Source organism: Elgaria multicarinata, chromosome 3, assembly GCF_023053635.1.
Source record: "Elgaria multicarinata webbii isolate HBS135686 ecotype San Diego chromosome 3, rElgMul1.1.pri, whole genome shotgun sequence".
NCBI lineage: Eukaryota > Metazoa > Chordata > Lepidosauria > Squamata > Anguidae > Elgaria > Elgaria multicarinata.
Window position 1 is genome coordinate 29,635,974 of NC_086173.1, and position 14,941 is coordinate 29,650,914.

General features: G+C 44.8%; 1 protein-coding gene across 2 annotated transcripts in view; it reads left to right on the forward strand.

Moving 5' to 3' along the window:
- ESYT1 (extended synaptotagmin 1) overlaps positions 1-14,941 on the forward strand; it is a 55,494-nt gene that overhangs the window by 13,478 nt on the left and 27,075 nt on the right. For both annotated transcript variants that reach the window (XM_063119795.1, XM_063119794.1), the window contains exons 2-3: positions 14,426-14,467; positions 14,553-14,687. In XM_063119795.1, the coding sequence (XP_062975865.1) occupies positions 14,426-14,467; positions 14,553-14,687 (177 nt within the window). The remainder of the gene's footprint in view (positions 1-14,425; positions 14,468-14,552; positions 14,688-14,941) is intronic.

Sequence of the window (14,941 nt, forward strand, 5' to 3'; positions counted from 1 at the left end):
GGTGGCCAAAATCGCAGGTGCACAATTGATAGAATTTCCTCCCCCTTTTTCCAGGGCGAAGCATCATGTGAAGGAGGTGCCTTTGCATTTGGGCTTCAGCATGGCACTACCCCTTCGTAATTAATGTCAATTGCCTGGTGGGGGAGAGAGTGGGATGAGGTGGACATGCTTGGCCCTCACTGTCTTATTGCTGGTGCTGAGCTTGAAGATTGTTTTCCTGAGGTAATAACCCCTTTGCCTTTGTGAACAAGGGATTTCAAGGTTGCCCACCTGTTGGCTTGTTTTCTTCAGCCGCAGGTCACCGTGTTTCTCCATGGAACTATGAATTCTAAGCAGGGGAAGGGAGTGGAGAACCCTGCCGTTTTACAAGGGGCACATCTACACGAAGGGTTGCTTCGCAGTAGTGGCAAGTCATCTACATGACGCAGCTGCCATTGTGAAGCCATCCGGGGGCAAGCCCTGGAAACCCCGCTCCCAAAAAGTCGGGCACTTACCCCAACTTTTTTGGCAGTGGAACCCATGGTGCCCCCTGATTGGTTGCCATGAGCGGCCCACACCTCTGGAAAAGTTAAAAAAAATACAGATAAGAAAAATAAAAAGAAATGGGCCTGTGTGGGGAGGAACGGGCAGCCAGAGGAAGGAGATGTGGTTCGCCCAGTCCCTCTCGTGTCCTCGTCTGGCTGCCTCGTTCCTTCCCCCCACCCAGTTTTTGTTTTGAGTAATTGTATCTGTGGAGCTCTGCAGATACAGATTATAAACTTTAAAAAGGGGGGAAGGAATGGGCAGCTAGAGGGAGAAGAAGTGGTTCGCCCAGTCGCGTCCCTCTCTGCTGCCTTGTTCCTTCCCCCACACTCATTTTTATTATCTGTACCTAATAACTTTGTCCTGTGTTTATAATGTGGGGCTTGACATGAATTTCCAAAATACAGGCAGGATAACCTGGGGGAATCCTTCTGCACTCTTGAAATGGACAGGGCTTGTCCAAGAGTGCCTCTTACCTTGGTCCTGCTCATTTCAGTGGGATGTGTGCAAAAGGACGTCTTGGTAAACTGTGCTTTTAAGTACCAATCTCTTGGTGCAAAAAGAGGCTCCTTGTGTTCTCAAGGATCACTGGGGCAAATCATTTGCAGCTTTTTTTTTAAACAGATTTCTAAATTTTTTTTAGAAATTCTAAAGATTTCTAAAGATTTCTTTACAGATTTCTAAAAATTAACCTTTTGCAATCTTCACTAAAGGCCTTCGACCCTCTGTTACATTTCCCCCCTTATCTTGTGCACGTCACGCCTGCTTTGCAACCTTCTACCCAGCTGTATTTTCAACATTTTCTGCCCTCCCTCCCTCATTCCTTCTAGGCTTTCTCTGCCTGCTTAGCGGTGTTGAAAAGTGGCACATGTCTGGCCACATGCAAATCTGGTGCAGTTTAAAAGCAAAACAGCAGGTGACTTCCTCTTCAGCACCCCACCCCACCCCCTCCTGTACACACCCAATAGAAAGAACAGACCTGGTTATTATGGGAGGAGGAATGAATAAAACCGGATGAATAAAGCAACAAATAAATAGTGTGGTCATGTTTTAGAAATAAACATTAAGGGCTTGAACAGTGATACAGCCTTCGCCTTGGAGCTCGGCTGCATTATCTGTCCTTGTTTGTCTGTCAACAGCAGGATGTTTAGCTCTCTTACAACAGGCAATGCTGTAAACAGCTTTTCTGTCCTTGGTGTGTGTGTGTCTCTCTCCCTCCCACTCCCCCACACACATTATGGTTTCCCTGCGAAGAGAGGAAGCGAAACAGCTGCTAAGAGAAGGCCAGTTCCGGCTTAGGGAGCCAGGAGTGGTGGATCCACCCCGGCCTAGGGAGCTTCTGTGGCTTTCTTCCATTCTTCTCCAGATCTATAAAAAAAGAGAGAGGCAGAAAAAAATTACTGCAGGCACGTGGATGGCAGCCCGAAAGTGCTGCATCCCCAGCTGCCTGTTAGGAAGAGGGTTGGGAACACCCAGCTGGGGAATCTCATGCCTGCAGTCTAAAATTTGCATTGTGCGTGTGCCATCCCAGGCCTCACGCACACTCAGCAGGACACAGAGCCCTTTTGTCTTGAGGAGAAAGGAGTCTGTTGGCTGCTTCTGTCCTCACTTCGTTAGAGAGGACAAGCTAATCTTTGGAGTGACTGCTGTATGTCTAGGACTTGGCTGTCTGTGGAAACTGGCGAGCCTGTGCATACATAAGAGCTTTTTTGCTGGATGGAGAAATGCAGTTGCCTCTGGTACATAAAAGGGGTGGCTTCTCCAAATGCCCCCTTTTTATGTCACACTAAATCATGGTTTTGCGCAACGGTGTAGAACCTTTTTCCAATTTGGGAATGTTCTCGGGCTGGATTCCAGTAGCAGGAGGCCGAGCCAAAGGCATGGATGGGGCCAAGGACAGAGAAAGTGGCCAGGGCTGGATGTAATTTTTTCAATTTAGGACATTTCCTACTAAACAATTTTTTCTCAGTTGAAAAGCAAGGTTCAAAACAAATAAATGCTCAGGGGTAAGCCCCAGTACAATAGCTCTCATGCCTGCAAGATGCACACCTCAATTCTTTGCAACAGCTGTTGCCTGCAAAATGCCTGCCTCGCTTAACGTAAGAGTTCTGTTCAATTGCACCAAAGGTCCATCCAGTCAGGCATTCTGTTCACACAGTGGCCAAGCAGATGCCTGTGGGAAGTCCACAAATAGGACATGACCATGAGTGCCGTAGCACCTTCCTGGTCCCGGTCCCCAGCAACTACTATAGAAGCCTGCTGCCTCTGATACTGGAAGTAATGCATATCCATGATGAGGAGTATTTATTGATAGCCTTATCTTCCATGTGCTTTGCAACAGCTCTCTCACCTACATAGCACAGCTTGATTATTTACAGAATACTGAAACGTTAATTGCCTTTAAATACCTTCTTATCACTGATTGAAGATAACAGCAAACGCTTATGGGCCAGATGGGGAATCACCAGGTATCCTATGTAGCCTGTGGACCAGAGTTTCCCCATTCCCTGTTTAGCAGGAGATGCAAAAGCAAGGAGTGACTAGGGTGACTATATGAAAAGGAGGACAAGGATTAGAGAGCCGCCCTCCCCATTCCATGCAGAGGAGCTGCTAGGACTGACAACCACACATGAATATGACTTGAAAGACCGGAGGATAATCAAACTATGGTTAAACCCAGAGACAAAGAAGTCAAGGGGCATTGTCACCTGAAACCCACTGGAGGCTGCACCCTTCCCCCAAGAAAATCTCCCCCCCCCAACTGCTGACTTTGTTGTTGCATAGAGTGACCATATGAAAAGGAGGACAGGGCTCCTGTATCTTTAACAGTTGTATTGAAAAGGACATTTCAGCAGGTGTCATTTGTATATATGGGGAACCTGGTGAAATTCCCTCTTCGTCACAACAGTTAAAGCTGCAGGAGCCCTGCCCTCTTTTAAATCTGGTCACTCTAGTATAGCTCCTGCAGCTTTAACTGTTGTGATGAAGAGGGAATTTCACCAGGTTCTCCATATAATGCAAATGACACCTGCTGAAATTCCCTTTTCTATGCAACTGTTAAAGATACAGGAACCCTGTCCTCCTTTTCATATGGTCACCCTAGGAGTGACTGCAAACTGTGTGGTTGTGCAATCTCCCCTCCCATGTAGCCGGGCAGAGGACTTTGGTAGCTTTTCCTCCCATTTCCCCTCAATCTCATCTTATATCATTCAGACCAGGGATTGTGGTTTATTTCAAACTCTGGTTAGTTTCAGAACAAACTTAAAAACAACAGGAAACTTCTCCCAACCCCTAAAATTACAGCAGTGAAACAGAACAACTGTTGGGTACACTGGTGACAGTATATGCGATGATAATAACAATTTGATAACAATGATAAAACAATTTAAAATTATTTAATTTTTCAACCTAATTAAAACAATGAAAAGAAATACAAAATATACAGTATATTGGGGCCACTAAAAATTCAATAGTATAACATTTAAAATCTGATACCAAACGCATTTCAACCAACGATAAAGTAAACATACATATTATATAAGAGTGTATGTTTACTTTACCACTGAAGAAGACCATTGGTCGAAATGCATTTGGTATCAGTTTTTAAATGTTATACTGTTGAGTTTTTAGTGGCCCAATGTATATTGTGTATTTGTTTTAACTAGATTGAAAAATTAAATAATTTAAATTGTTTTATCATTATTGTTATCACTGCATATATTGTCACCAGTGTACCCAACCGAGTTGTTCTGTTTCACTGCTGTAGTTTCAGAACAAGCCAGCTTCAAACCATTGCTCCTGAAGCTGACTTGGGGCCTTGCTAGACGAGGCCTGTGAGGCCCGGTTTCCCTGCTGTGCGTCCAGATGACGCACAGGGGAATCCGGGGTCAGGCCGCGCTGAAGCCTCCCCTAACTCGCCATAAGCGAAATTGCTTATGGCGTGCCTTTTCCGCAGCCCCGGCCTCAGGCTGGGGCTGCGGAACGTCTAGCAGGGTCTGTGGCTTTTTGCGGCTACTCGCTTACTTGCGAGTAGCCGGGAAAAGTCACGGACTGGGCACATCGGGCGGGGGGGGAGAGGGGCAGGGAGAAGGCCGTACTCGCCAGGAGAGGGGGGCGAGAAAGCCGGGCATGGCATCGGGGATGGCAAGAGGGGTGGGGAGAAGATCGGGGATGGCACGAGGGGGGAAAGCCGGGCATGGCATCGGGGATGGCAAGAGGGGTGGGGAGAAGATCGGGGATGGCAAGAGGGGGGGGAGAAGATCGGGGACGGGATCGGGGATGGCAAGAGGGGGGAGGACGAGCGAGCAGGCAGGGGGGAATCAGGGGCAGGGAGAGCGGGCGGGGGGGGGGGCTTTATTTTTGTAAAAAAAAAAAAACTTACCTTGTCCGGAGTCTTCAGGCTGCACGTGGCCCCTTTAACAGTAAAAAAAAAATGGCCGAAGCTGCAGGGCTTCCGTCTCCCAGCCTCCCTGCCGGCTTATCCGGCATCGTCTAGCAAGGCCCTTAGTCAACTAACCAGGGTTTGTTATAAACTACAATCCCTGGTGTAGATGACATGACGAGCCAAGATTCAGGAATAGTGTAAAAGCTGCTGAACTGGTGCTGCTGGCCACATGGAAGGAGGAGATGGGCTTGAGGCTTGTGCTGGCTCCCTCCTCCTCGACTGTGCTTTAGTGGGTTTTATGAACCAGTCCAAGGAGAAGAGGGCACATATGAAGCTGCCTCATGTGGAGTCATCCCATTGGGCCATCTAGCCCTGTCCTGGCTACTCTGATGAGTACCAGCTCTTCAATAACAGATTCCAAAGACTTTTGTCTTGCTTTTTGGCCAGACTTCTCAAAGCAATTCACAGCATTTATAAAATAGATACATTTCCTGTGAGTGTGATGTAGTCACAGTCACTGAGGTCTTTATTGAAGTGGAGCTATGTGGAGTTGAACCGAGGATTTTTTTTCCATTGAGCCATAACCCCCATGGTTATAATCCAGAGGGAAAGACATGCATGTGATTCCATCTTCCCCACCCTCACCTCCCCAGAGCGCTCCCTTCACCAACCTCTCAAGCTTCTTTTTAAAACTTGTCTAAGTTCAAAAAGCAGTTCAGGACTTGGTATAAGAACATAAGCAGAGCCTTGCTGGATCAGATCAAGGTTCCATTTAGTCCAGCACCCCGTTCACACAATGGCCAACCAGCAGTCGATCAGGAACCAACAAAGCAGGACATGGTGCAACAGCACCCTCCCACCCAAGTTCCCCAGCAACTAGTGCATACAGGTACTGCCTTGAATACTGGAGATAGCACACAACCATCAGGGCTAGTAGCCTTCTGCTCCAGGAATTTTTCTAACCCCCTTTTAAAGCCATCCAAATTAGTGGCTGTCATTACATCCTGTGGTAGAGAATTCCGTAGTTTAACTATGCCACTGTGTGAGTGCTATTTTAAAGAGAAAAATAATCACCTATTGTGCTGTATTTTTAATCCCTGTCCAAGTCTGTCTCTGACCTTTCTAATACACATGATGAGTCCTCTAGGCAGGGAAGGTATGGCTTCTGAACAGTTGAGAGCGCAGAAAACGGAAGCCAGAATCCAGGCTTATTCAGGAGTCAGCCGGCTTGTGCATCTGCCCAACAGTTCCCATTTGGCTCCTCCTGTAAGTGGGAGTGGCTAAGCCAGGGGTGTGCAGCTTCTTTAGGCCGGAGTACTCAATTTTGGAGAAGTTCTCCAGGGTGCATTCTAGTGGTGGGCATGGCTGAAGGCAAAAGGGCTGGAACTAAAAATGCCAACCTATTTTAGCTCAAAGGTCTTCCTCTAAGACCTCAGGAGAGACATTTTTCAGCCTTTTAGAATGGGGAAAAAGCTGTACGAAACCACCAAATAGTAGAGGGGTAAAGGGAGGGACCTTCTGGGCACCCTGGAGGGCAAGATTGAGATTTAGGCCCCAGGCCTGAGGTTCTATAGAACCTCTTGTGCAAGCATTGAGTCATTGCTGACTCTTGGAGGGACGCCAGCTTTCGCTGACGTTTTCTTGGCAGGCCTTATAGCGGGGTGTTTTGCCGTTGCCTTCCCCGGCCATTATTACCTTTCCCCCAGCTAACTGTGTACTCATTTTACCGACCTCGGGAAGATGGAAGGCTGAGTCGACCCGAGCCGGCTGCCTGAAACCAGCTTCCGCTGGGATTGAACTCAGGCCATGGGGAGAGTTTCAGCTGCAGAAACTGCTGCTTTACCACTCTGCGCCACACGAGGCTCGAGGTTCTATAACCCTGGATTAAACTAACCAGGAACTTATCAAAGTGGGAAAGATAGGGTGACCATATGAAAAAGAGGACAAGGTTCCTGTCTTCAAGAGTTGTATAGAAAAGGGAATTTCAGCAGGGGTCATTTGTATGTGTGCAGCTTCTGGTGAAATTGCCTCTTCATCACAACAGAGATGCAGGACAAGACACAAAAGAGGGCAGGGCTCCTGCAGCTTTAACTGTTGTCATGTTCACCAGGTGCTGCACACATACAAATGACACCTGCTGAAGATCCAAGAGCCCTGCCCTCCTTTCCATATGGTCACCCTAAAAATTTACAATTTCTTCTGAGCCACAAATTCTGACTTGTCAGCCCTCAAAGAAGCCAGGGTCTGTAGTTGGCTTCCAAACCAAACTTCTTAGAGGACCCATAAGTCAGGGTCCAGGTTCAGACGTAACACAAAGCTTTTCGGCCGCTTCCACTTGCAAGAGGAGCCAAGAGGGAGTGATACTGCAGCATGCATGAGCTTGCTTGTTCAGGAACAATAAGTTAAGATTTTGAAGAATTCGGGTTTAGCATTTTGTATAAATGCAGGCAGTAGCGCCTAGCAGTTTGTCAGCCCTACAATGGAGAGTGCTTGCTCACTCTTTAACTACACCACAATATTCCATTGCTCTGTGGGTATAAAAGCGAGGGTGAAGGTCAACCTGGAACCCCATGGAGTGAGGACAACAAGTTCCTGCTGGGATATTGCGCCTGCCCCCTCCCAGCAAGAACCATCTCACCACTGGCTGCTGCTCCATGAGGGCACTGCTTGTTTTGGTGCTGCATATGGGATGTTTAGGGCAAAGTCCTAGTTCATCATTGGTTGCTCTTGTCCCTCTTAATGGTGTATAATGTGGGTAAACAGCTCAGAGCTTCTGAGCTAGAGAGGAATGGAAATGCTAGATAAACTTTAGTCATGTTCCAGACTAACTGTGCAAACTTGAGGCTGTATCTTCCACATGTCAGTCCTGACTCACATGACCCCCACTGCATTATACCAGGAGCAGAGAGCAGAAATACCTACAAAGCAGATGGCTCTAGATAAAGCTGAACAAGCGGCTCAGCCCGCCTGCTTCATGGGCATTGTACCACTACACCACAGTGGTTTGTTTTTTAGAGTTTGTCCATTTCCTTCAACTGTTTGGAAGCCACGTGTAGTTCATAAACCAAAGGGTTGGCTAGCCCTGTGTTCTAGGTCATGAGTAAGATCCAATGTAAGTCCTACTTAGAGCAAACCCATTGAAATGAATGGAACTTAAATTAGTCATGACTAACTTAAGACCTGTTCATTTCAGTGGGCCTAATCTAAATAGGATTTATGTTGGATTTTACCTCATGGGCCGTAATTCTAGGATATAATCTCAAATGTATGCTGGGGGAGAAGATATCTGGCCTGTTAAAGGGGGGAAACACAGTCTCTTTCCTTTTAACTACTTGTGGGTTTCATTTTAACTGACTGTGACCAAAGTGGTGGGGCTGTGGTTCCTGCCCCATCTATACCAGGGCGCATCACTGCATTTGTTTGTTACCATGACAGTCTAACGGCAGGAAGTCAGCTGTGATGAGCCAGGTACAGCACAGGAATGCAAAAGCGTAACTGAGTGGGAGTAGGTGGCATGGCCTCAGGGAATTAGCATCTTGCCAGTGCCACCTTCCTGCAACCAATATTTCTCTATTCCTGGCATTATCCCATTGTTTCTCCTCTCTCTCTCTCCTTGAGGCAGCCTTAATTCATTTAATTTTTTAAAAAAACTATTTTTCCTAACCTTGCATAAATAGGGATCCTGCATTCTCTCAATGCCCTAATGTTGTTACAATTGTGGAACAATGAATCACATCTTTGCACTGTTAGGCTTGTGTATCTTTGTCCTTTAGTGGACAAAGATAAACATTTTGCACAGTATCTTTTTTCATGTGTGGAAGTGGAGGAAAAGGTTAACATCTCCCCATTTGATCTCCTTTTCCTGAAACTACCAATTTGCTTGAGCAGTAGACAGAGTTATGTGTTTCCTGAGCAAAAAAAAAAAAAAGTTCTCATCATGGTTCCTGCATCAAGGTGACCTACATTCTGTGCCATGAAATTCACTCTGGTGCCAAGATCGAGCTGTTGTTTTAAAACAGAATTTTTTAAAATGGAAACTTGTGAGAAAAATGAAAGCCGGAAAGAGTTAAGGCTAGACTCTAAGAGACAGGCACCATGGAATACCAGTAAGATAAGGGAGGCACACCGTGGTATGCAAAGCTTCTTCACACAGCACATAGTTGAATGATGGAATTCACCCCCACAAGATGTACCAACTCGGACAGGTTTAAAAGTGCTCCCTAGAGGCATATCTTCATGGAAGATAAGGCTATCAATGGCTTATAGTCATGATAGCTGTATATTACCTCCAGTATCACAGGCAGTATGCGTCCCAATACCAGTTGCTGGGGAACATGAGTGAGAGGGTGATATTACGCTCCTGTTGTGGGCTTCTCATTTGAGCATCCATTTGACCAGTGTGGTAACTGAATGCTGGATATGACAGGGTCTTTGGGCTGATCCACCACAGCTCTTCTCATGTTCTTAAGACACATGGGCTGCATCTTCTCCCACACACATACTGCAGCTCTGGAATTTCTGTTTGTCTGCTCTGACATCTTGCGATTTCACCAAATACAACATTGTTCATGTATATTTAAACTTTTCTTCCATCTGAGAAAAAATGAGGGAAGGGAATACTTTTTTTAAGGCTGTTAACAAGACATTTAACTCTGCTCTTAGTACCAGGCCTCATGTTTGTGTGGTGAATATGCAGAGGCACAAAATATATGCAGCCCTAATTATAGAGTTTGAAAGAGGGGATAACCCTGAAGACCATGAGCAACATCCTGCAAATGGTTTTGAGTGTTCATGAGTGTTCATGAGTAAGTCCTTACGATGCTGATTCAGACTTGAATTTCATATCTTCATCATTCTCCTGTGAGTCCGTCTTCGTAGTATCAGTATCTTTTTTCAAAGTCAGGCCTCATCAGAAAAAATGTTCTGTAAATGATTACATTTTGCGCTTGTCTTGTCATATGTTCGTTACAGCATTCCAAAATGGCACCTAATTTGGATTGTTCTGTTCAATATGAACCATTGTGAATTAAAAGTTATCATCTCTTTAAGTTTTGGGAGTGGAAAGAGAAATTTGGGTGAATACTCCCAGGAAAGGGTGTATAGGATTGCATTGCAGCCTAATTGAATTCTCAGTTTGCCATTGTGTTCCCATGTGTATGTACATGTGCATTCACTCTCTCACACGCATATGTGTGCTTGGATTGTTGTTACCTCTTCCTTCAATTGCCTCTCTAAATATATCAGCTTTGCCTAACCTGCCATGTGGCTGGGAATTGCGGGAGGTGCAGTCCAACACTTTTGGAAGATACCAGGTTTGGAAAGGCTGGAATTTATACTCATTTGGGGGGAGTGGGGCAAGTGCAAGGAGTTGAAATCCAAGGCAGTTAATTTTAGATAGCAATCTTCCATTTGACTTTTCATATGCTTCACTTGTGCAGCTTCACAGTTACTTACCTTAAAAGTTCAAGGTGGCTAAGAAGCTCAAGTGCAATAAAAACACTGCAGATAAAATTGATAAAAATCTAAAAAAAGAAAACCGCACAAAAAAGCCTGGAGAAGCACAGAATGCAGCATCATCCATAAGAGCAGGGCCATCGTGAAGACAAACCATGCAAGATGGTTAAAGAGATCCATAAAAACAACAGCAGGATGACATCAGTGTTAACAAAGATCAATGTAGGCAGAAAATATTAAAATAGGCCTTGCAGATGTCATCGCCCAAAGACCCTTCTTTAAAAAGAAAAAGAAGAAAAGGGCCTATTCTACACCAAGCAGGATATAGCACCATGAAAGCGGTATATAAAAGGCAGGAGCCACACTAGTGCTTTATAGCGGTATTGAAGTGGACTGACAACAGTTGGGGGTCATTGACACAGACCATATACCATTTTTATACCGCTATATCCTGCTTGGTGTGGCTCCTGCCTTTTATATACTGCTTTCATTGTGCAATATCCTGCTTGGTGTAGATTAGGCCAAGGTCTTTGCCATGTGATGGAAGGCCGTAAGAAAGGGAGCAAGGTGAGCCTATGTCAATTGGGAGTTCCAAAGCCCCGGCCTGACTACCGAGAAGTCCCCTCCTCTCCTAGTTCCAGCTAAACAGGCTGCAGATATCAGTGGGATCCATAAGAGGGCATCATCATCATCATCATCATTTGTAACCTGCCCTTTTCCCAATACTGGGGGAAATTATTTCCTATGTGGGCAGCTTTATACGTGTAAGATTGTTCAATGTGATAACTTATTCACTGGATTCGCATCTTTTCCCATATAAACAACTGACTTCAGAGTTGGGTTTTTGTAACATGGAAGAGTTACACACACCTACAGACTCTTCGTGGTCCCAGAGTACTGCCCTTCTGTGCAAAATTTATTTATTGCATTTTTATACTGCCCAATAGCCGAAGCTCCCTGGGCGGTTCACAAAATTGAAAACCATTCAAAGTATAAAATAAACAGTATAAAAACATGATATAAAATACAATATAAAAGTACAACCATGATAAAATCAGCAGCAGTGCAGAAATACAAATTTAAAATACTAATTTAAAACAGCAAAGTTAAAATTGCATTTATAGACTGTTCAAATGCTGAGAGAATAAAAAGGTCTTCACCTGGCATCTGAAAGAATATAGTGTAGATGCCAGGCGAACATCCTTAGGGAGCTCATTCCACAGCCGGGGTGCCACAGCACAGAAGGCCCTCCTCCTGGTAGCCACCTGCCTTACTTCCTCAAAAGTGAAAAGACTTCTCAGCTTACCAGTAGCTTGATTCCTGTGAAGTATGGTGAGTGTGTGTGTGTGTGAGAGAGAGAGAGAGAGAGAGAGAGAGAGTGAACCATGGCCTACAATATTGAAAAAGATCAGCTGCTTTTCTCATGTCAGCAGTCATCCCCCAGTTACAAAATATCTCTTGCAGCATCTCCTTTCCCCCACCCTTCTTATTCTCAGCAAACAGTAAGACAGCACAAGGCAAAAAGAAATTTGTTCCGCCAAACAGCTGATCCAGCGATGGATGGTGACTAAGCAGCATTTGTCTCAACATTCCAAGGATCTGAGGCCCAGACCAATGATCCCCTTTGAATTCAGCCTCCAATCCGTGGCCTGTATACATAGTCTTATCTTTTCCTGATAACCTTGCTGTTTGTTCGTGGGTCCTGAGGCCTCAGGTGTTTGTCAAAAGGTTTCTATAATCCAAATAATGTCAGCCCTTTGCACCTCATAGGGTTTAGGCTGTGTGTGCTCAAGGGGACCCAGTGAGATGATGTGGTCCAAAGTCAATAACAGCGCAAATCTATGTGTCTCTGCTCAGATGTAATCCTCAGCTGAAGTGTGTTTGAGATTCCAGCCTTAGCGATCACCTTAAGTGCTTTAAGATGGAGTTTTGGCACTGGTCAGTGACTTGTCAAGGAGTGGAGCAATAAGCTACTGTTGTTGCTCAACTTGTCAGTGTTGGGTAGACTTAAGGCACATGCTTCGAAATTGTGTAGCTATCATGTGGTTCATCATGCCACACCCAACTCTGAATTCTGCCACTTGCTTTAAGAAATAGTCAGGCCTCTGCTGGAAAATTTAGGATGCTTTGTCCTGCACCAGATACCAAATTCTCATCCTTCATTGCTAGAGATGTGAAGGCCCGGAAATAAACCAATAGCATGATGAATAAAATGTTTAAGACAAGGTGTTAAGATATTTACTTCTCCAAATGATTTCTAAAAACTGTACAGTACCAGATTATTACAATGTCTGTGCACCAAGGACAAGCAAGTCCTAGGTTGCAAACTGAGACTACAATTCTCAAATGCAAGAGCAAGATGCATTTCTGCCTCTAGGGGCACTGCCATTGAAGCAGAGTCTGAAACTAATAGTGATAGCTATAGATCAGAAAATGAGTCTGATTAAATTTCATGCATATTCATTGAATCTTGGTTTTCCCTTTTTTTCTCAGTTCTTTTTATGGGAATGGGTGCTTTATGTCTTGACACTGGAGGACTAGAGGAAACATAAATAATTTTCTTTGTTACTAATGCTGGTGGTTTCTTCTGTTGTTTTAAATTGATTTTTTGCCTGCTCATAAACTGGCAGAACCAAAGAAGTTCCTTACAGTTCAGGTGTTCCTAACAGTTCAGGAGCTTGTAGCTCCATTTGTTACAAAAAAAAGTAAAAAAGTAAATTAAATTTGTCATAATTGTTTGAATACACTGTACTTTTAATATACCAAATGTAATAATTTTATGCCAGACCAACTTGGACATAATTACATTTTATGTTGCTAAAGTAACGAAATGACTTTCAATCTGTAAAAAGTGCTAATATTGCATTATTTCAATTTTTCTAAAAATTTCTGTTTTCCCCCCGAAAAAAACCTGAAAAAACCTGTTTTTCCCCCCCCCCATGGCTTCAAAAATTCCAGAAATTTTACATCTCTATCATTGTTCATGTTTGTAATTTGCCCTTCCTTGGAGGTGCTCAGGGCAGTGCAGATGACATCCCATTTTATCCTCACCCAAATCCTGTGTTAAAATTCAGCCAGAGGGATGGTGACTCGGCCACGGTCACTGAGTGAGCTTGGCTACACAGGGGTTTGAACCCAAGTCTCTCCATTTCATGTATGGTACTCTATCCCAGGCTTCCTCAACCTGCATCCTCCAAATGTCTTGGATTACAACCAGGGCCAGTACCAAACTATTTTGCGCCCTAGGCAAGACGAGCTACTTGTACACACACACACCCAAAATTGCCAACTTCAATTTAGCTGTTCAAGAAGAGTTTCTGAACTATTATATTTTCCTTTTATTATGTTTTTTTCTTAAAACAGCTAATTTGTATAAAACTGTGACCCTTAAAGGGCAGTACTGCACCCCTCTGAGGTCTGCCTAGTTGGCCTAATGGTAGCGCTGGCCCTGATTACAACTCTCATCATTCCCAGCCAATGGTAATGCAGGATGAGGATGATAAGAGTTGCAACCCAACATGTCCGGAGCGCACCAGTTTGTAGAAGGCTGGCTCTTACCTGTACCATGCAGCAGCGCTGGGCAACTTATGGCCCTCCAAATGTTTTAACCTATAACTCCCTATGACCCTTCACCATTGGCTATGCTGGCTGGGGGCTGATGGGAGTTGCAGGCTGCAGATTGCCCACCCCTGCCATACAGGCTTTCTTATATAGCAAAATTGCAGATATGTGGAATAGACCAGCTCCTTTTACGGAATACATTTATTATTTTTTAATTTGTAATATTTATATACTGCTAAATATAATAAAATCCCTAAGTAGTCCACATATAATCTTACAGCAAGGATGGGGAACTGTGGCCCTCCAGATCTTCTTGGATCTCAACTCCCATCAGCCCCTGCCAGCATTCCCATTGATCAGGAATGATGGGAGTTGTAGTTGGACAGCATCTGGAGGGCCACAGATGCTGGAGGATCATGTGTGTGTGTGTGTGGGGGGGGTTTCTAGTGTCTCCACTGCAGTTGGATCCCTCATTGATGAAGCTCATCTCTATTCTCTTTCTAGGTCAGTTTCCCAGATGTTGAGAAAGCTGAATGGCTCAACAAGGTGAGAAGCAGTGGTCTCAGTTGCTCTTCCCCAGCCATGATTGTGTGGAGGTACTAACATGGCTTCTTCTCTCGCTCCATGGTAGATTCTGGCCCAGGCCTGGCCTTTCTTTGGCCAGTATATGGAGAAGCTGCTGGTGGAGAACATCGCTCCAAGCATCCGGGGCTCCAACACCCATCTGCAGACCTTCACTTTCACCAAGGTTGACATGGGAGAGAAGGTAAATGCTCAGAATATTTGCAGGATGGGGGACAGCCCAAAGCAGCCACCCACAGTTAGCAATCACACGCTCGTCCCTCTCAAAACCACCACCATGTAATTCTCTCTCATCAAGTGTCATCAGTCTGTCTTAAGACTCCAGGGCTTTGCACCTTCTCTAAACTGTGTCAGCATCCAGAAGTATATATTATTAATTTCAGTAACTTCCATGCTTCCTTTTTACATTAAAGTATACTCTCAAAGCAGCTCACAATA